General features: G+C 38.9%; 2 protein-coding genes across 2 annotated transcripts in view; both read left to right on the top strand.

Annotated features, from left to right (window-relative positions):
• The window catches only part of PARD6G (par-6 family cell polarity regulator gamma), a 57,232-nt gene extending 45,916 nt beyond the window's left edge, over positions 1-11,316 (top strand). Inside the window, exon 3 of the mRNA XM_085310092.1 lies at positions 9,003-11,316. Coding sequence (XP_085166218.1) covers positions 9,003-9,862 — 860 coding nt within the window. The 3' untranslated portion in view covers positions 9,863-11,316. The remainder of the gene's footprint in view (positions 1-9,002) is intronic.
• A 2,036-nt stretch (positions 11,317-13,352) lies between these two features.
• Positions 13,353-21,108, top strand: part of BLOC1S4 (biogenesis of lysosomal organelles complex 1 subunit 4) — a 10,656-nt gene continuing 2,900 nt past the window's right edge. Inside the window, exons 1-4 of the mRNA XM_085310014.1 lie at positions 13,353-13,590; positions 14,157-14,228; positions 16,142-16,243; positions 19,802-19,936. Coding sequence (XP_085166140.1) covers positions 13,396-13,590; positions 14,157-14,228; positions 16,142-16,243; positions 19,802-19,936 — 504 coding nt within the window. The 5' untranslated portion in view covers positions 13,353-13,395. The remainder of the gene's footprint in view (positions 13,591-14,156; positions 14,229-16,141; positions 16,244-19,801; positions 19,937-21,108) is intronic.

Raw genomic sequence — 21,108 nt, 5'->3', positions numbered from 1 at the left:
TAAAAGCATCATTATCTTAGAAAAGAATTATAAAGGAGGGGGAAATAAAGCCCAGTGGAGTTAGTAACTTGCCCACAGTCATCCAGGAAGTCTATAGGTATCTCTTATTGAAAGCTAAGGCTCCCATCTCTAGGCTAGCCTTTCRTTTCAAATATGAAAATCACTTGCATGCTCAGAAATGTGATTAGGAGTTACMTGAATACAAAGTAACTCTCAATTCTTGATTATTATTACTTTTGTTTTTAGATGGGGAGGGAGGATCACTCTGGTTTGGAGAGGAGGAGAACACAAGATAAGAAATACAAGGATGCGTGGCRGAAAACTGCAGGAGGGAGTGTGTGRGATAGCATGCTAAGTTCAATTTTCCTTGAACTGTGGATGGCACCTKCAGGTCTCAGCTTCCCTGGAGTCCTGTGTGACTCACTTTTGCTGGGGCTGCTGAGCAGAGCCTGGAAATGGCAGGGCCGTAGCTGGGCCCAGCTCTCCCTCATTCCTGGAAAAAGCTAGTCCCCAAAGAGGAAAAGGCTCTGTTTTTACTATTAATGTCTATGAGATAAATGCTTCAGTACTAAACAGTTGAGTACTGCAGCTCCTGAACCTTTCAGTTTGACCTACCTAGGGCTGTGTAAGTATTCTACAAATATCCTACCTTGATTTTGTTCTCCCTTTCTCTCCTGTAACTCCCTGCTATCTAATGCTGTGCTGCCTTYCCAGGGTTCACTGAAACTTCTTCTGAGACTACCATGAGACAAGAACTTTTGTTTCCTCTGAAATATGAACTCTGTACACTGAATGAATGTGATCTTAGGGCAGATTTTTTTCATTAGTTGTGGCTTTATTCCAAATATTGCAACTGTGAAAAATGGAAAAGTATTCTCCCAGATTTGTTCTTTGCTTCCGTCTGTCAACTCTGTTTACCTTTCTTATCTTCCAAACTTTAGACTTGTGCAAAAAGTAACTATTTTCCTACTACTAGTTGGGAAATAGTTGCATTCAATTCCCACAGAATAGCTAGTTAAATCCACAGCTTCTTGTGCCATTAATAAGGTTTTTATGGTATTTATTGTGYTTAGTAGGAGTTTTTATAGTTTGGTCTCACATTTTGCTTTTTGTTTTGTTTTGCATAATACATACACATTCTTTTAAAAAGAGTGAACTCCCTTTGGGCATAAGGAGCAAATGGCATACCTGTCAATAGTCCAATCTTTTGAGTAAATATGAAAGGTATTGTGTGTTTATTGCAGGTCAAAATAAAGAGGGTGAAATAAAATAATTAAAGGGTGGCTTTCTAATAACTTTAAATGGTAATGTTTATAATGATGACTTGCTGAAGAGATTGCACATAATTATAGGTTGGGGTGGTAGTAGTTGTTTGAGGGGTGGGGGAACTTTAAGACCCTTTGAGTAGGATTGATAGCCTTTCCTTTCTGATACCATCAGCTAAGCAAATACTATTTTATATGACTGTTAGGAGTGCTTGGGTGCATGATGACAAAAGATTTTTTTTGTTTGGTTGTTTTTTTTTTGTTTGGTTTTGTTTGTTTGTTTGTTTTAAGTCACTGGCCAGCTGGAGAACTGCCTATAGATGGCACTGGTATTTTCTGCATGCATCACCCACCTACTCACTACTGCTGGGTTTCAGCTCAGCACTGACTGTTGTGGGAACCATTCTCACTAAGAAAGCCTGTGTGGCAGCACCTTGTGTTGTTCCTGCTATCTTGCAATGATAATGATGTCTGAGATATAGAAATGTGCCTTCCCTCAACTTCCCACACCACCTTCCCACTCAGCCCCTGAAGGAAAAGGGAAACATTAACTAATACTTTTGAAAACAACAACAAGGCCAAAACTCAAAACCCACAACTTGCTATTGCTGCAATAACATATCCTTGGCACAATGTGGTTTGTGGAAGGAAACAAGGGAGAAGGGCTGCATCTATCACTTTCTAAAGACAGAAGTAGTCRAAAGAAATCAATTGTGGAACTTAGGCAGGAAGAGGAGCTTGACAATCCTAGTAAATACTTCTTTCCTTTAAATGCAAATTGTCTTGGGGACATTCACCCAAAGGGGAAAAGAAACCCAAATAAAAGTCATTGTGGTAGAAATAAATCTTCTGTCTAAAGAGAATGGGTCTCAGACCTGAATAAAACAAACCTTGCAAAACCACTTCAAATCTCCACAGAGCAGCAATTGGCTCTGACCGTTCTCGAGTAGAAGAGCATGTATGGCACAAATACCTCCCCTTGAATTGATCTGTAAGATTTGGAGTCTATTGCCTGTATTTTGACTAGTCTGGGGAGCTGCCTGCTGGGTTTGAATGTTTCAGAGGGTGAGGATGGCTTCAGAAGGTACGGGCCTGAACACTTGCTTGTGTTTGGTAGTTTCCTCCTCTGGCCTCCCCCATTCCATGGGGCAAAGTTGCATGTTCAGCAACAGCTTCTACTCACTGGGAGCCAGTGCTGCAAGTTGAAAAGAAAACAGAGCCCAGAAGCTGGCCATAAGGGCCTCTTGCTGAAGAGGAAAGAGGTTCAGCAAGGCAATAGCGGCCTCTGATGACAAGCAGTGAGAAGTGCAGGAGACCACACCACTGCAGGCTGAATTCCCAAGGGGTTGTCTGCATCCTTGAGGCCTAAAAGTTTCTTGTGCATGTCTGACACTGTAAAGGCAGCCTGAACCTAATGCAATTACAGGCTTGCTTGTTGTAAGGTGCCCTACAGCAAGGAACCAAATGTTCACTTTCATGAAAGAGGACAGGATACTTTGAGTTGCTGGGGAAGAGAGGAGAGACACGTTTGTTCCTCAGATTTTAATCCTAACCTGGTGATGAGCCCTTCCTAATTTGGAAGGGAAATTTCTCTTTTTGATACTGAATCACTGTAAAAGGTCATCTTTGCAAAACTGCGGTCTGCTATGCATAGTAGGGGCTGGACCAGAGTAGCATTTTTTCTTTTTAAGTGCAGCTATTTGGTGAAATTTCTTTTCAAAAATACACCATTGAGTTTACAATCTAAAACAAAGCTTCCAAACATTTTTGTAAAAAAGTGATGGGTTAAGGTTTAGAAAAGCATGGATTTCATATTTCTTTGGATAGCGTGCTCTTGTTAATTTAAACTTGTCCCTTTTGATTTTTGTTTGTGCTTCAAAAGCCTTGTTGGATCTGATAGATAAACTATATAGTTTAGACAATCTTCTAAATGTTGACACAGTTGTGTCCAGTTCCTTGTGACACAGTGAAATGAAGGGGTAGAGAGGAGTGTGTATGCGAAGGGAATACATTAAATGACTTCCAGTGGAATAGTAGCTACAACTATTTCACCTATGTGTGTTTTTTCAGGTTGGTTCACGCAGAGGTTCCTGGAAGCAAGGTGGCTGTTTTTAATACTCCTGTAACATGCAGAATGCAATGTTAGCATTCAGATAACTATTTTTTCCTGTGATAAATGCTCCTTGATGAGTGATTTTGTGACACAGGAACTCTCCTAAGCCATAGTTCACTTCGTATCTGTTTCCTTTTAAATCCTTTTGCATATGGTCAGTCTTGCAGGTCACAGATGACACACTGCCAGCTTCTTTGCTCTGTGATTGCTTTCACAAATGCTTCTGGTTTTGATCTGTTTGAGAAAACAGACGCTGAACATAACTTCTGTAMAATCCAGACAGTTTTTGCAGCTGGGGCATAGAAAGGTAGAAGGGTTAAGCATGACATGTTCCCTTAAAATGGTTTTAYGACTGCTCATAATTTGAATGCTCAGTAATAGAGATCCATTGGATTGAGGGGTTACCCTTCACTATTAATGACTCATTGGCCTCATTCCCAAGCTGCCTGAAGTGCTGCTCTCCCTAGTGGAAGTAATTTTGTCTTTGAAGTACTTTCCAGAGCTGTCAACTAATGTTCCACAGTTCCCAGAGGAAATAATAAGCCGTGAGTGCATGTACACTGAAAAAGTAGAGTCTAAAACGAACTGTTCCTATAGGAGCCTGGCAGTCTGCTTCTCTGTGGAATTCAGCTTGTTTATATAATCTTATCTGGCTAAGCTTTGGTATTTCATCTGGCAGGCAGTTCCTATGAAAAGCAGCTGTCCAAGCAATGGGAGTGGTGCTCCTGGTGGTTTTTTCAGAAGGTCTATAATTTCTTGTTTCATGTAAATTAAAGAAATACAATACTCTTTGGCTACAACCAGATGCACTAAGCAGTTTTCTTTCCCCTTATAAATAGCCCTTTAAATGTACTTTGCTGTGATGTCCTGTATGACTTTGCAGTAGGATTCATGATGCCCACCAGGGAAGTATTCCGTAAAGTCACAGGCTGACTACRGAACTGTTAGGAGAGTACCTCAAAGATGTTAGCTTCTATAAAATCACTGTTGTGAAGAAAGTGAGCACAAGTGTGCTGTATGAAGAGATCTGTAGCCTGTGTTTTCTCTAACAGAAAGGTCCTAATGGGTAGGTAGTGACACTACCTAGTGACAAGTCTATATATGGGGGGGGAGTACTTACTAACAGGAAGGGTGCAGTCAAAATACTTGAGATTTTGTGTAACATTGCTAACAAATTGATCTTAAAATGTACTAAACTGAAGCTTTTGCAGGGGAAGAGGCACAATAACATTGTGTCTACGGAAGAATAGGAAGTCATTTTTTTGTGTAGCTTTGGGTTGAGGTCTCATGTAAGACAGAACTGGAAAGCTGAGAATTCCTGCTCCAAATGTATTAAGTTTTCCTTTGTTGTTGTTGTTGTTGTTGTTTTAAAAAAGGCATAAACAGTATGAGCGCAACTAAAATTCAGGTCCAAGTCTTCCAAAGTTTTGTGGGAATAGGATGGTTTTTCCATCCAGTTTGTAGTACATCTTTGTTTTAAGTCACTGTGTTTTGTGCATGAAAATGCTCCATATAATTTTCCCCACTCTAAGAAATGTARGTAATATTCAGTGCTTGAAAGACTGATTCTTCYSTATCACCATTACATAACATTTCATTTGCCTCATTCAAGGCACAGTCAGTGTAACTACTCGGGAAAACACAGTACCTTGTAAAACACRAGTTTTTAAGCACTCTTTAGAAATGCCACTTGATGGCAGATTTCTATAGACTCTTTCTGTTCTGCGAAAGGACAATTTGATGTTGTAACAAATGAAACATGAAAAACAAGCTTTGTCTGGATATGTACAGTATTTACTTGTCTTCACTGAGATCTGGCATTCAATGGGATACATTTCATTAGATAAAATAGCATTCCTGCTTGGAATCCAATATGGTGGGGGAAAAAATCCAATTAAAAAATCACTAGCCTTTCTTAAATGTGTTACAGATTATACAGTGATACAGTTTTAACTTCAGTCTGCTGCATGCCACCTGAACAGTTTATTACTGTTGGTAATAATTGGTAATAAAGCACAGTTTGACCACCCTGGAATTGTTAAAAGGAAGAAATGTGGTGGCTGAGTTCTCCTGCCTGGTGAGGAAGGAAATTTTGTTTCATTTTGCCAGGGATTGACAACTTTTTGCTGTCACAGCAACAAGCTGTGTCAAACACAGCTTATGTCAAACTTCAGTAGAGCTATTTTGCTTTATTTCTGCAGCAGGCAGGAGTGGAGGATATGAATGGGAAGGGGCRAGGCATGTCTGGTTTTTATATGCATGAAGTTCCCAAAAACTTTAACTGCTAGTGAGTAAATAAAAGTATCAATAATAATCCAGTAATCAATAATAAGTCAGGCAGCACATATTCTCTACTTGAACTTTTTCTAGAAAATAGAGTTGGTATTTTGCCTTGAAGGCTCTCCAAATTAACTCTCATTTCTCTAAATTTTAATAGGYTTTTAGCTATTAAACCTGTACTGTTAAAATCGGGACTTCGTCTTTCTCATATGCAGTCCTGCTTAGGATCAGAGTTGAAAACTAATACCTGACATTTATTTTAAGAACCAAAAAAAATCCAGTTCATCAACAGGACATGGAATTCATTTTTAACCTTGTCTGACCCTGAAATACTAAACCTGAAACYTGTGAATGGTTCAGTAGTGAATATAGCCTATATAATTTGTAATGTAATCTCTGCTTCTGGCTGGCTCATGTTCAGAGGGAAAGGATACCAATTCTTTGGTAAGCTAGGCTTTTATTATTATTATTAAGAGGCAGTTGTTTTGAAGCTCTCAGAGGTTAGGAATGCTGGCGAGCATCTGGGGAGACAGATTATATGAGCTGAGTGCAGGTGAGGAGGTCACAGAAGTAAAACAACTTCTGTGCCGTTGCTGTCGTGGTTGTTCAGCCAGGAGAAGCTGATGCAGAGATGAAGCCACCTCTGCATGTCAGGAAGCCCACCGTGCCTTCGTTTCTTACCTGTGATGTTAATACTTGCTCRTCACAAACTTGCATGCTGTGAGAATTAACTATCCAGATTGTTCTTTATACTGCTRTCTTTAGGGAAGGAAAATGGTGTTGTCTAAGTCTTCCCAGATGAATTTGCAAGTCTATCTTAAAGTCATTCAGTTTTAATATTCTGACAGGGAGGGAGAGGCAGGGAGAAGTTACCTTGTTTTTTTCAGGGAATGGATGGATGCTGTGGGCATGTGTTTCATTTATCTGCCGTGTAATAAACTGCACTAGTGGATTTCATTTTCTGACTCTTAAAGGTATGGAGATTTTGTTTTGAATTTGGTTTTCCAGTTCTGCAACAGTCTTAAATGCATAAAACCATGTTTAACTTAAATTAGCATCTTAAACTGAGCGTTTGGGGTAAAGGTTGTCTCAGAATAGCAGTATTATACCTTAAATCCCACAGCATTAAATTTAAAGTGAGGAAGAATTTTATTTCTAAAACTGAATTCCTCAAACTTTTCATAGCACTGCCACAGAAAATTAAGTGAATTGTGAGTGAGTAGGATGTAGTATTTGAGACTGATTAAATTAATTGCATATGGACCCATATTTTACAAACAGTAATTGCTGCTGACTTTCAAACTTATCCATCAAAATATTAAGCAAAGTTTCACCTCTAGATAATTTAGATGATGATTCTGTTGATGAAGGARTAAGAATAATGTCTAACTTTAGCTGCTGTGTTGTTTTGAATATGCAGGCTGCTTAAACACAGCATTGACTCTGCCCACAGGACAGGCTTGAGGAGGTGCCATCTTCACACAGTCGCTATCTTGGGTGTGACCACACTTCCAAGAAATGGGAGCTTTTCATGTCTGAGTAATTTTAAGGACTTCCATGTTTAACTTCCCTGTCTTACTGGTCACTGTGCCATCACTGGCAAAGGAACTGCTTATGGGTTTAGCTCTAAGGAAACTGTGAAGTAAGTAACATTGGGCCTGTGCAGCTGGTGTAGCTTTGAACAATCTGAGAATGAGACAAGAGGTAAGCGTCAAGTTAAACACTGCAAACTCTTCTGAGGAGTATGTTTATTTCAYAGCGGTTTTTCCTTCAGAGAGACCTTCTAGATGCCTTGCGATGTCTACAGTGTTAGCCTAGCCAGTGCAAACAAGTTGTAGGATAATGCAGAACTGGTCTTTCTGAAGTCTTAGAATGATTTTTCAGCTCAAAAGCCTACTGTGAGATCACAGAATAACTCAGGTTGGAAGGGACTTCTGAAGGCCACCCAATCCAGCACCCTGCTTAAAGCAGGCCCAGATAGATCAAGTTGCTTGTTTTAGGGTTCGATAATTCAATGTCACTTAATTGGAATCTGTCAATAATATGCCTGAAAAACTGACTCAGGAAAAAAGGCCTTTGCAAGAAGAAAAATGCAATTGTAAACTTGTTTTTACTAACACACTTTAATCTTTGTTGGATAGAGGTACTGTCTTACTTTCTCAAATATTATTAGGCAGGATCAAAATATAGGAGAGAAAACATTCTCATAGTACTTTTCTGTTTCAGTGCTTAACAGAATAAATTGAAGGTCTGTTGCCTTTTATCTGAAAAGGTTAGCATGTTTAAACTCCTGGTGAAGTATTTTTCCAGCTAGTGCATGCCACATGTTTAAAATGTGATACACTGTATTCTTAAGGTAAACTGCAGTGATACATTTTGTATGTTAACAGCTTTGATATGCAGGGATAAATATATTATGCAACTCAAGGTTCTTGCATGAAATAACTTGTCAGTGGGACGCTTTCCTATTACTTAGCTGAGTTTAAGTTGATGGCCTGGCACATGACCTGGAGGGAAAACCAGAGATGAAACATTTAAACAATTCCTGGAAGAGTAGAACCCAGGCTGCTTTCCTATGGATTTTATCCTCACAGATAGGAGTGTCTGTTCTTTGATCTCTAGCAAATGGACTGGGCAACATAGCAGTTTCTTCCTCTCTGTTTTCTTTTTACCTGGATGCTTATTTTCACAAAGCTTGTTGGAATTTGGTATTTTTAGCACTTTTTATTTCTGTCAAATTCAGCGGAAATTAATGAAGAGATTCCAAAGTGAAAAGTACAGTAATGAAAGATGTATATTAACATAAATCTCTTCCTAAAAAAAAAAATATATCTGGGCTAAGTACATACCAAACTCCTCTTTCCTACCCTGCCTTCAGATTTGTACTGAGGTCTGCTATCAGTTAGGTCTGTGTACTGGATATTGAAGTATTCTCTGATTCAGATTTTAAAGTTTAGAATGTGTTTTGCCTATTTGAGATGTATAAAATTTCAATCCAACTTTGAAATCATGGTCTCAGACATAAGATAGTATATCAGACTTGCAGCTGCAAGTAATTGCAATCTACACAACTGACAACAGGAGCTGAGAATCAAAAGGGTTTCCATCTCCCTTCCCCCCCATTACCCCAATACGGCTAATCATTGAAAACAACTGCTGTTCAGTCTGAATGATGTGCTGATAGGCATGAAAAGAAACAAAGGTTAGGGTAAGCAGAAGAATTTGTTTGATAACTTCCATATTTTGAGGAATGTGACTTCACTGAACCAGGTTTAAGAAAAAAATTTCCTCTAGACTRAATTATTCTCTGTATGGTTGAAACAATGGTATTGTTTCTTTTTCAGATGAGGTGGACTACAGTAATTTTGGTACCAACACATTGTCAAGGAAGAAGAAGGCTCTGGTGACACTCCGCAATGACAACCTCCGCCGGCGTCCTCATATTAACATCAGCATGCCTCATGATTTTAGACCAGTGTCTTCTATAATTGATGTGGATATTCTTCCTGAAACACACAGGAGAGTGAGGCTGTATCGACATGGCTGTGAGAAACCGTTAGGATTTTACATTCGTGATGGTACCAGTGTAAGGGTTACTCCYCATGGACTAGAAAAAGTACCTGGTATCTTCATCTCTCGTATGGTTCCTGGAGGCTTAGCAGAGAGCACAGGCTTGCTGGCTGTGAATGATGAAGTCCTGGAAGTTAATGGTATTGAGGTAGCAGGAAAGACTCTTGACCAAGTCACAGACATGATGATTGCTAACAGCCATAATCTTATAATCACGGTCAAACCAGCAAACCAGAGGAACAATATTATTCGAAGCAGTAGGACATCTGGTAGCTCTGGCCAGTCTACAGATAGCACTGCTAGTCACCATAGCTTGCCTACATCCCATGTGCTGCAAAACTTCCACCCTGATGAAATGGAGAGCGATGAGGAGGCTGACATTGTCATTGAAGGCGGTCTTGAGCCACAGCACATTCCTAAACTGCACAGCCTTACATCTAATAGCCTGTCTCGAATCAATGGCAGCAGCCTTAGCCACAGRCTTCAAAGGGACCTGGTGCTCAACAACAACTCTGGCCGAGAAAGCAATGGCAATATCCACAAATTACTCAGTTCCTTAAAAACTGATCCCCGGCACAGTCTGGTTATCCCCAGAGGAGGCATCGAGGAGGATGGAACAGTCATCACACTTTAGTGGCAATTCCTGCAACTCTGTTCTCAGTCTTAAGTGCCAATTGGGACAATTAAGTCTTGCAACATGTGATGCACAAAACAAAGAGAACTGATATTCTCACAGACCTCACAGGTGCAAAAGATGTTGCTTTTTAGGAAACACAGCATCTGGAATTAGACGTAAAACTGTCATGCACTGCAAAATTTGCCAGGGGAAGCCAGAGTGTAAAACTCATGTAAAACACAGCCCTAAATAGTTTGTTTGTATAAATCTAAGCAGCCTTATAGGCTACCAATGGCTATAGGCTACCAATGGCAGTGCTACATACTTGGGTTTGAATGCATGGGTGGATGTATTTATACATGCATGTATATATGAATTAGATTTTAATAGTAATAACAGACCTGCCATTTGAAGTGGAGTCTGTTTTTCCTCTAATACCAGTTTTAAGAGTGCTTTGTAATAGCCATCTGTTCTTCTGCCATTACATACAGACTTTCCACTAACTTGTTTACACTATATTTACCATGTTATGTCTAATCCAGATGAGCTCCATAAAAGTAGCAGTTTCCTACTCTGGAACAATGCTAGGAGATGCTGCAAATATATTTTTCCAAATGAAACTGACCAAATGAAACATAAATGAAATATATATTTTTTGTAAAGCCTGAGAAAAGAAGAGTGGAGTGTGTTCATGCTGTTATTGCTTTGAGATCAGCACCACCTGCTGGTCAGAGGCAGTCCTGCCTGCAATGCAAATTTGTACTGTATGGGAAAAGAAAAATAGATTCAAGGAGGGTTTTAAAATAGGTTCAGCACCATTAAGTGGAAAGTGCATTCTTTTTCTTTTTTGATATTTATTAGATAATACCTCTTTCRAATTGCTGGCTTTTTCATTGTCTTTTTTTTCTTCTTTTTTCTTTTTTTCCTTTTTTTGTATCATGGTTCATGTAAATTTTAGGGATACATGCAAGAYGGCAGCAAAATCAGATAGTGGACACTAGGACTGTGTCCCACATCTCGGAGCCAAAACAGATTCTTGCTGTATGTTCGGGGCAACCTGAAGTCTTTCCTTACAAAAGATTGGCTTACTGTAATACATATGAGGGATATAGACTGACTTTCAAACCTAACTTGAAATAGTTGTTATTTTTTGACTCTTCTAGTAATCATAAAGMTTGATATCTACACACAATTTTTAGAAATTAAAATATACTGAATGTTTGGGATTACGAGAGATCTTCATTGGATGCTAGTTAGTGGCTAGCCRGTGACTCTTGAGTCAGTAACTGTTCACTTCTGAAAATGCCCTGAATTTATTAAAGTGGTCTAATCTAAAATATTATATCTTGATCACTGTAAAGAACAAAATATAAATGTTTTACAATGTATTTTCTACTTTTAGCTTGTTTGTCATTTTCTTTTTGTTTTTTAACTTTGTAGTGCATTAAAGCTTTTTTTTTTATATGGTGGAATAGACATTTCTTGAATATTGTGTGGATATGAAAATTCGAGAGTCTTGGTTTGAAGAGATTATTTTCCAGATGGGAATTTGTAATGATTGGGCAAGGATGTGTGGATTAATCGATTAGAGTTGATTTAGAATACCTGTGGAACATCTGTTCTTCTGCTCATTGCCAAATATGTTTGGGACATTGAACCTAGGGCATTTTTGTATTTGCTTTAAAAGTTCATCTTAAACCTCTTCTAGGTAAGTGGAAGAATTTTGACTAGAGTATCACAGCAGTTACAGAGCTGTGCTTATTTTGTCCAGCACAGTAGGAATAGCACACCGATCCTGTTAGTCTTAAAAACTACTCTTCCAAAGGGTTTTTTAAAATCTGATTATTGGTGCAGTAAGAAAGGAATAGCTGGATGTGCTTCAATCAGGCCATCTTATCTTGAGAATTTGTTRCGCCTTAAATAAGACTACTTATTTATAAATAAGTGAGTTTGGCTGAAGTTACCTTATTTAATGGGTAAAAGTGTGACCTGTCTGCAATAAAAACTGAACAAATCTTATTCCTATACTACTTCTACTTCCTTCCCCTCCCCCATTCTTAACATTTTCAGTATTTTACTTTCTTTTCTGACAGCTTTACTTCTGACAGCTCTTCAGATGCTTAGCCATTTTAGTAATGACTTTCTCTGCACTGGAGCAGACATTGAGTCTTCTGTTACCTACATTAAGTTGCTTTCTATGTGCTGCTTCTTTGTACTGCTTCCCTGTTACACTGATTTTCTTTTTTTCCCCCCCATGGGCAGCAAATGTTCTGCTGTACTCATCATAAGACTTTTTTCCAAGTCACATGTCCTCTTTGAGGACTTGAGCGTTATCTGAGGAGCCAGAATTATAAGATACCTCTGTCTCACTGTGTGCTGCCAGGCTGCAGACCTTTGCAGGAGAAAYTGTCCAAATGAAGTGTTGATCTATCTCTGTTGATGCTGTTACAAAATAATTAAATTTTTACAGTTAATACAACTTGCACTCCCAGGGGTGAATTTCACACGTGATATATGAGTGGGAAGAGTGAAAGTATTTTGCTCACGATTTCAATTATAACTTGAATGGCAAAGTACTGACAGAATTAGTTTTGGAGCTAACAACTTGAAATGTTAAGGCCTGCAAATACTCTGTGCTAATCTGCAGACAAGAAAAAAAAATGCTTCTGTTTTGCATACGTTYGATGCTCAGTCCAACTCTTAGTTAAGGAAAACTGAGTCTCTTGTATGCTTTTTTTTTTTTGAGATGTACTCTCATCAAACAAAAGCCCACCTCTACCTGTCCCTCTCCTAAATCTGCTAACTGGAAAAAAGTGGGTAGGAACAAGATTGACAAGGTTTTGACTGAAATGCGTTGAGGAACCTTCAAGCCCAAGATTAAGTTGTTTAACTAATAAGCCTGTAAAAATGAGCAACTGAGAGTACAGAGGCAAATTAARCCTAGAAACTTCCATAAACTTCCTTACAGAGGAGCTAGATTTCTTCTACTCTGAGCGAATCACAGTGACCTGTCTTGAAGGTAGTAGCCCTGATCACTTTGTGCTCAGAATCCATAAAGGACAGTAAAACCTGAGGATACCATCTCATTGTAAAGCACCTCAGAAAACAATTTTTTAGAAGTCTTGTTTAATATATTGCCCYCAAATTATATCCATGGACTTGTAATTTTGTCAAAGCTCATAGCGGAAAAGCTTTCCAGCTCTGTGAGGAGCGCTGTACACGGGAGGAGGACCTAAGGCGTGGTGGTAATCGGGTTCCACTGCAGTCGTCTCTTCGGGGAAGGCTGCGTGGCTGCCACTCTCCCTCACTCTGAAGCCAGCCTGCTGCCCGTGCGAGGCTGGGGGGCCAGGCGCGGGGAGCCGTTTAACGGCTTTCCCGAAGCCCCGCGGCGGCGGCCGCGGGCCGTTACGGGCGGGGCCCGCCCCTCCGCCGCCGCAACCCGCGCGCCGGGATGGCGCGTGCGCCGGCGGGGCCCCGCCCCGCGCCGCCCACGTGACGGCGGAGCCGCCCGGCAGGCGCTGGCTGGTCGGCGCCGGCCCGCGCGCAGCGCTATGGCGGCGGCGGCGGGGGCGGCGGGCGCCTGCCCCGGCGGCGACAGCGGCAACGTCTCCCAGAGCCACAGCAACGCCTCGGCKCTCGGGGAGCAGGAGGGCGAGGAGGGCGACGCCTCGGAGGCGTCGCTCAGCGCCGCCGCCGCCGCCTATTCCGCCTACCTGCTGCCGGACCGGGCCGTCTTCTGCGCGCAGGTGAGCAGCGGCGGCCCGGCCCGATCCGGTCCGGGCCGGTCCGGGCCGCTGGCATGCCCCTGCAGCCACCCTTCCACCACCCCACCCCATTATTATTATTATTGTTAATTTTATTAATTTTTACCATTTCGATTTTATATATATATATATTTTTTTTTTTTTAACGCGGCTGCCGTTGGCATGCCATCCGCTGGGCAGTTCCTCCCGGCTGGGCTGCCTCGGTCTGGCTGCGGAGAGCTTTCCGCGCAAAGCCAGCGCGGTGCCCTGGGGCTCGGCAGGGCCTTCCTGCCGCTGCCCGAGGCGGCACGGCTTGGCTCCTTCGGCGAGCGGGCTGACTGCCAGGGCAATGCAGCGGTTACCCTAGCTCAGCATACTTTTTGCCAGGGCAGATCAACCGGCAAACCTAGCCGCTTGCATCTCGAGTCGCTAAGAAATGTCAAAGCAATGGAATTTCTATTAAGCTAGTTTTTAGCTTGGCTGTTGCCTGTAATTAAAGGTCTTGCTTGAGAGAGGCCTTGTTTTTTTTGTTTTCGACTTTTTTTTAAACATTGAAATTTGTTTTGCAGATAGAAAGTTTAGAGAAGAGTCTAGAAGACTTGCTGACCAGAGTAGATGAATTTGTGGGAATGTTAGACATGGTATGTATAACTTGCATGCAACTTTGTTTTTTATAGTCAGAATGCAGTTTAATATATGCTCATGTCTGAAAATGAGACCAAGACATAACATMGCTTTTAGTATATATAAGCAGGTAGATACTAGTATGAAAACACGTTTAATAAACAGGTAACTCATGGATGAAAACTGCTGAATATTCACGTAGGTGTAAAATGATATGCCCATTTAGCTATATAACTGCATTTATATATTTGCGTATGTGCATACATATGTGGAATTTCATTTTGAACAGTGCAGCAACAAGTGTTTAAAAGGATGATATTTTGGTGTGTTTTTCATTTTAAAAACTRCATAGGATATCTGTACACATGTTTACAATATAAATGTTTAATCAAAGTTGCTAAACCTGCAAAACTAGATTTGGTCTTAGGGGAATTTCTTACTTTTCATTGGGAAGACAGCTCCATTTTCACTGTCTCATAAGAAAAAAMCAGAAAACTGGATGGAAAGCTCCTATAGGCTGCCTTTGTTATACACGCTGTCTTTTTAAATCATGGTACATGCGGTTCTCTTGCCCTAATCTAAGGGGAACTTCACTCTAATTTTTCTGTCAGTGAGAATAATTTTGTGGCCCAGCTTCTTTTAGTGAAGCTGAGGAAACATACGGATAGCAAAACATAAGTCAGGWCTTCAGTTTAATATATTTGATTTTTCAGTATGCCTTGGGAAATATTCATTTATTTAGTTCTAGTAAGGTTAGCAGTGTATTTCTGATATAAAGACAAATATTTTATTCGCTTGTGTAAAATGAATTTGGATCAAAGATACTTTCTAAACATATAAGGAAGGAAGCTTATTTTTAATTTAGTGCTTTATTTAATTGGAATACAGTTTTAGTTTCTAGAATCAAATCTGGGTACTTATGATTTTGTTTTATTTATCAATTTAATTCTAGGAAGCGTTAGACCCTGTCTCTAACCAAGAGAATTAGTATCAAGTAATAAATTGTAGTATATTTGTGTCTACCCAGCACTTTAACAGTGGCATTAAAATAGGGTTAGTTTTATTTTTGCTATTGCAAAACAATGTTTTATTCCTTTGAGAGTAATTAAGAAAAATAAAGTAGCAAAGTATGTTGAAGTCAGATCAAAAATAAATACTGAAAAAGTAGCACATAGGAAATACAACCTAGAGAGAAATGTGTCAAGATGTATAGCATGTATTTGTGATACAAGTTGTTACTTGCTCAGCACTTTCATTTTCTATGCCATGTGTGAGATACTTTTACTAATTGCAACAAGTTGCAGATTTTACAACGTCTTTGATACTGAGCAAAATGAGAAATGGACCAAGTATTTTCTGACTGAGCCAGAAGAAGAGAAATCTTTAGTAAGATCCTCTGTTGTCCAAGAAGAAATAGGCGTACTGATAGATTTGTTCTCTGGAGGCTTTGGTATACGTATGTCTGCTACGGCTGCTTATGGCAGAAATAAAACAAGTCGGGGAAGAGACAGAAGAAAGCATGCTACTGACAGAAAAATATTATCTGGACCATCTTTAAGAAAACATGTCTGATTGCACCCAATCTGACATTATCCTTTCAAAATGCCCGTTTCTTAAAAGGCAGTTGAAGAATGAAGTTCTATTTGAAGTTGCTAGACTTTGAGTGGGACTTCTTATTCTTGATCCCAGCCCTGACTTTACTACTGATTCACTGTCCGTTTGGTTGGTTTCTTAAGTTTTTAATCTCTGAAATGTGGATAATATCAGCACTGGTAAAATGCAACTGCATTCCTATTTCTCTTCCTAGCATAATGCACCTATCTTTAAACACAAAGTTCTATTCTTACTGTATGTTATGTTTTGTTGTAGTTCTCGTTATTTGTTTTCAATCCCATTTAAGTCAATTTTGTGCTGTTTGAATCATCTTTAGATTCGAAGCGATTCCTCTCAAGTTGTCAATGAAAGTATACCTCAAATCTACACAAAAGCTACGGAAATGAGACATATATACAGGAAGATTGACAAATTAGAGGTATGTATTTGACATTTAACATGTGCTCCCATTTTCAATATGCAGGAAAAATCAATGATATGCTGTTATGTATGTGTATGGGGGAAGGGGTAGGTTCCTCTCTAGAACTTCAGATCTCTTTTGCTCTCAAAGTCTGATCCAACTTCAGTACTTCAGGGTTAATAAACGTGGAGAACACAAAAAGTATTAATTTCTGGAGGCATTTTGGTTTTTCAACTTATTGCTTGAATTAAGACAAAAATCCTTCCCTTTTCTGAAAGAAATAGTAGCACTTTTTTGGTAGCATCTTTCAAAGTTACCATCTTCAAAGTTATTCTGAGACTAGTAGAATGAGAAGGATATTGATTCGTCATAAAACTTCAGAACTGTACATGACTTCAGATTCTTGATTCCAAATTTAATAGAAAGCTAGGCAGTTAAAAGTTTAAATTATGCTGATTGTCATCCTAACCTGATACACCAAAGCAGTGAGATAAAAACAAAGAATGTTAAGGGCTAAAATGCTAAATTTCTAAATCTGAAGCAAAAAATACAAGAAATTTTCATATTTTGCATACAAGTGGAACAGGAGAATTAACAAGAGAAACTAGCCAAAATGAGGTGAAATGAAAGCATAAACTCCTATGTACCTCTATTACAGAAGCAGTAGTATTACATCCTTGTCATGCTGTTGATAAAARGGCCTACTAACAGTCACAGGAAATTGAGGAGACCAGGTTCTAGATCGTAAGAAGTATTATAAACTTCAATTCAGAAAATAGGTACAGAAGATAGAATCTGTATTTGATTTTTTTTTAATATAAAAAATTAAGAAAAATAATCTTCAATTCCAGAAAAACTATAGAACAAGTGTAAGTTTAGCAGATAATAGGATTGTTTAAAATGAGGTCATCTACCCCTCAGACCAAAGAACGTTACTCATTGCTGTTACATTTACTGCTACAAYAAGAATGCAGACAGATACCTATATACTCAAGCATAGCTTAATTTGGTCACTAGCACACAGCTTAGCTTTCAAGTAAAAAGGTCATTTGGGGGAATGACTACAAACTGTCACTGAGGCTTCTGAATGTGGTTTTCTCAATTTAACACTATGTAATAAAAGTTGTTTTCTTATAGTCATTCTGAAGTGTGGAAATCATGGGAATTTCTGTCTTGGTATTTCTGCAGGTTTAAATTGCAATATAGTTTTATTATTCCTTAGATATTAAATGTTAGAAGAGAAGGAATAGGGGAGTTCTCAAAAGGGTACTTGGATACCCCACTACCATTTTCAGGAGTTATCTTATTTTTCACTATAATGGCAACCTGTGGTCTGTGAGGTACTACATGGAAAACACAGTGTAGCTTTTTTAATAAAGCCTGCTGTTGGAATGAGCTGTCAAAATTGATGTTTCTGAGTAAGATGCTGAGAGACTCTATGCAGGAGTCTGCCTTCAATGTAGTTTATTGAGATACTCTTCTGTTAGAGAAGCCTAAGAGTTTTACCAGGGATACAGCTAAAGTTCTAGGTAAACAGATATGGTGTTCCGATTCATCTGTTTGTAATGTTGCTTCCARTATTTTAATCCAAAATTTAGTCTTCTCTTTCACTAGAATAAAGTTTATCAGCAAGGTCATTTGAGTGTATTGAAGCTTGAGGCTTTCTTCCGAGAAGAGTAAGCCTGTTTAGAGAGAGATGAGCATATGCAGAAAGTGCTTACCACCCAAATGTGTTTAGATTTCCTCATAATTAGGGATGACTTTTGTATTGCATAGATTAACTTGCTTGTGTGGGTGCATGTTTGTTACTGTTCTGTCATTTATGTAATTCCTCTTTGACAGCTGTTAGAACAATGCTGTCATAGGTCAGGTCTAGTCCATCTGTTTAGAAACTCAGTTGCTGTATCCTACTTGCTTTGTGTTGGCATTTGTTGTGTCTCATATGTTAAACTTCTGATAAACTTCAGCTGTAGGAACAATTTCATTCTTTCTAGCCTGTAGGTCAAAAGAGTAAAAGTTCAGAGGTTCCTGACATGTCAGTGAGCACACAGGATACCTGGAACTCTGCAGGATTAGGCCTTCACGAGCTAGAGATAATTGTGTAAACATAAAGCAGTTGTATTTCCATAGCAGCATATTTCTTGCAGGTCCTGGAAGAACATCCAAACGATTCTTATGAGGAGTGCAGTTCATTGTTGTTTTCCTTAGGATTCATCACCATAGCACCTTAGTCTTTTATGGACTAAAATACACCTTTTAAGAACAGGCAGTTATTACTGGTCTACATTTTACACTGGCAGTTTGAGACAGACGCAGTGATTTAGTCAAATCTGTTATGCCAGTAGCACTCAGGGTTGTAAACCACTCCTTCCACTTCAGCATGGCAGCACAGTGTGTGCGCATGCGTATAGACGATTGTTTCCTTCTTACAGTAGTATCTGTGAAAACCATTGCTATGCATTAAATATCAAAACTAGGTAAAGGATGGGCATTCACTCCTTAGTTCATACTGAGCCACAGYGTTAGCTCTACTCCACTTGATTGGCRTCGCTCACTGCACAGTCACAAAACACAAAGAGCCTCTGCTTGGTGAAGGTCTTTCTGGCATGATAGACTGTCAAGCTTGTGCAAAAACTGGTAAAAATCAGTACATTTATAAAAATTCCATTTACAGAGAAGAGTTCCACTTATTATTAGAAGAGTTACTCAGAGAGGTTGGCAGTTCAAAATCATGTTGCTAACCTTGCTAGGCCTGGGTTGACTGTTTTAAGTGCATCTTAGCAAGGAGTCGGGGCACAGGTCTAGTCTTGTCTTAGGAGATCTTGATTCAGTGTCTTTCTCTTCCCTGGACTTCCTGAGAAATTGACTTTCTGTGACTTAGTTCCTTATCTGTGAAAATATAGAAGAAAGAATGGCTATTTAAACATAATTTCATACAAGCAGTATAAGACACTTGAATATTTTCCTACTAGTAGGTATAAGAACCAAAGTTATACAAGATTTTGGGGTTCTTGCTAAAGCTGCAGGATTGAAGTGCTGGAAGTAGGAAAATAGCTGCTTATTATTATGATAGAAATTGGAACTTGTCTTCAGAAGTGGATTTGAAGAGTGGCAAAGGACAGTAAGCCTGAATGCTGGGACCTCTTTTGCTATACACAACTGTCATGAAAATGTAATATTTAATTATTGATAACTTACACCTTCTGAATGTTTAATTATCTCATTTGTGAAAACAGCATTCAGTTCGGTAAGCTATACCTATGTCATCTTGCAACTATTAGCTTGTTGCAAATTGTATGCTTTTAAATTTTCCTAAAACTTAGTTATATGAAAGATGAATAGAAAAAGGAAGACCAGTTGTTTTATTAGATTTAACCTGCTGTTGCTGTCTTTTATGCATCTCACAAGTAATTTCTATCAGTAGATTGGGCTTGTTGTGAGTGGAAGGGAAATAAATAATGAAGTTTTTATGACTTCTTACCATTCAGGTAATGGACTTTTCACCACTGTCCTACAATATATAATCTTGCTTTAATTTATTATTAGAGAAAATGGATTGTCTGTCTTCTCATCTAGGCTTTTGTGAAGATGATCGGGAACTATGTGGCTGGAATGGAAGAACGGGTCATAAAGGCAGAAACAGATCTTGGAACTTTTCCAAATACATTCAAGAAAATCTTGCACACAATCAGCGTATCATCCTTCCTTAATGTAAGTATATTTTTGTTATCATGTGAACAGCTTAACTGCTCTGTTGACCAATGTGGATGACTAAAATAATAATAATGTTTGTTACACATATATCTGAATTTAAAACTTACATGCTGCATTAGGATTTTTGCAAAATTCTCTGACTTAATCCAAAAAAACCCAAACTCAAAAATCATAAATTCTTATGAGGACTTGAGTCATGTTCCCAAGTAAGTCTGAATATATGAAGAAGAGAATGTGAAAGGCACAAAGTAAGTAAACAATGAACACAATTTTAATAAAGTATGAAGAGTCTGTACAGACAAAACTTTTCAAGGATTGTACTGCATTAATATAGTCACTGCTGAAATGTTACAAAGAAGGGGAAAAAAAAGAAGATAAGACGTGCTGCACAACATTTTTAAGATAAAGATGCTATTTTTACACAACCCACAGTTCAGTAATCATTTAGCGACCTTGTTGAAAATATTTTTCTAAAAGGAMAGTGTTTTTCTCTGCTTCTCTTCATTGCCATTTGTGGACTGTTTCTCTACAGAAGACTTTAAGTAGTCTGTCTGATATGTTTCAAGAAAATGCCATACCTAGTTTTAAAAATGGACACTGTGCCCCACTTTTTAAAAAATCCTGCTTTCTGGTCCTTGTACAAACACCTGACATTTCTTTACATTAAGTGCCAATACACCATATATAATACTACTTCTTGCATCTTGTCAGCACCCAAATTCTTTCTTTTACCTTTTCCTGTGTTAGCTCATGTCTCTATCTCATAATATTGGTATAGTGCTAAAATAAAGCAGGTTTGTGGAGAGGGAGAAGAAAACAACATTGTAACAGTTTAAGTATTTATGTTCCTACCTACTGAAAGCGTGTATGGCAGCAGAGAAAAATAGCTATAAAAGGAAAGTATGTATTGCCTTGGTAGGACTCAGCAGTGAGGAGCAGGTTTCCTCCGCTATTATCTGTGTAGTCTTCAAGTTAGTTAATTTTACAGTGCCTTGTTTTCTTTCATGTTAAAGTTCAGAGTGATAGAAAAGTAATTTTCTTATTTAAAAAAAATCAACCCCAAAACTTCTATTACTAAGCCAGTCAGTTAAAAAAACATGTGATGGTTGTGGTACAGCCTTGCAAGTCTTCAATGGTATTTTCCTTACTAAAAATAGTTGTGCTAATGA

The sequence above is a fragment of the Rhea americana genome, unplaced genomic scaffold, assembly GCF_003343005.1.
Source record: "Rhea americana isolate MKP2758 unplaced genomic scaffold, rheAme1 scaffold_31, whole genome shotgun sequence".
Classification (NCBI taxonomy): Eukaryota; Metazoa; Chordata; class Aves; order Rheiformes; family Rheidae; genus Rhea; species Rhea americana.
Note: the sequence above shows the minus strand (reverse complement) of the source record. Positions and strands in the feature narration are given on the sequence as shown.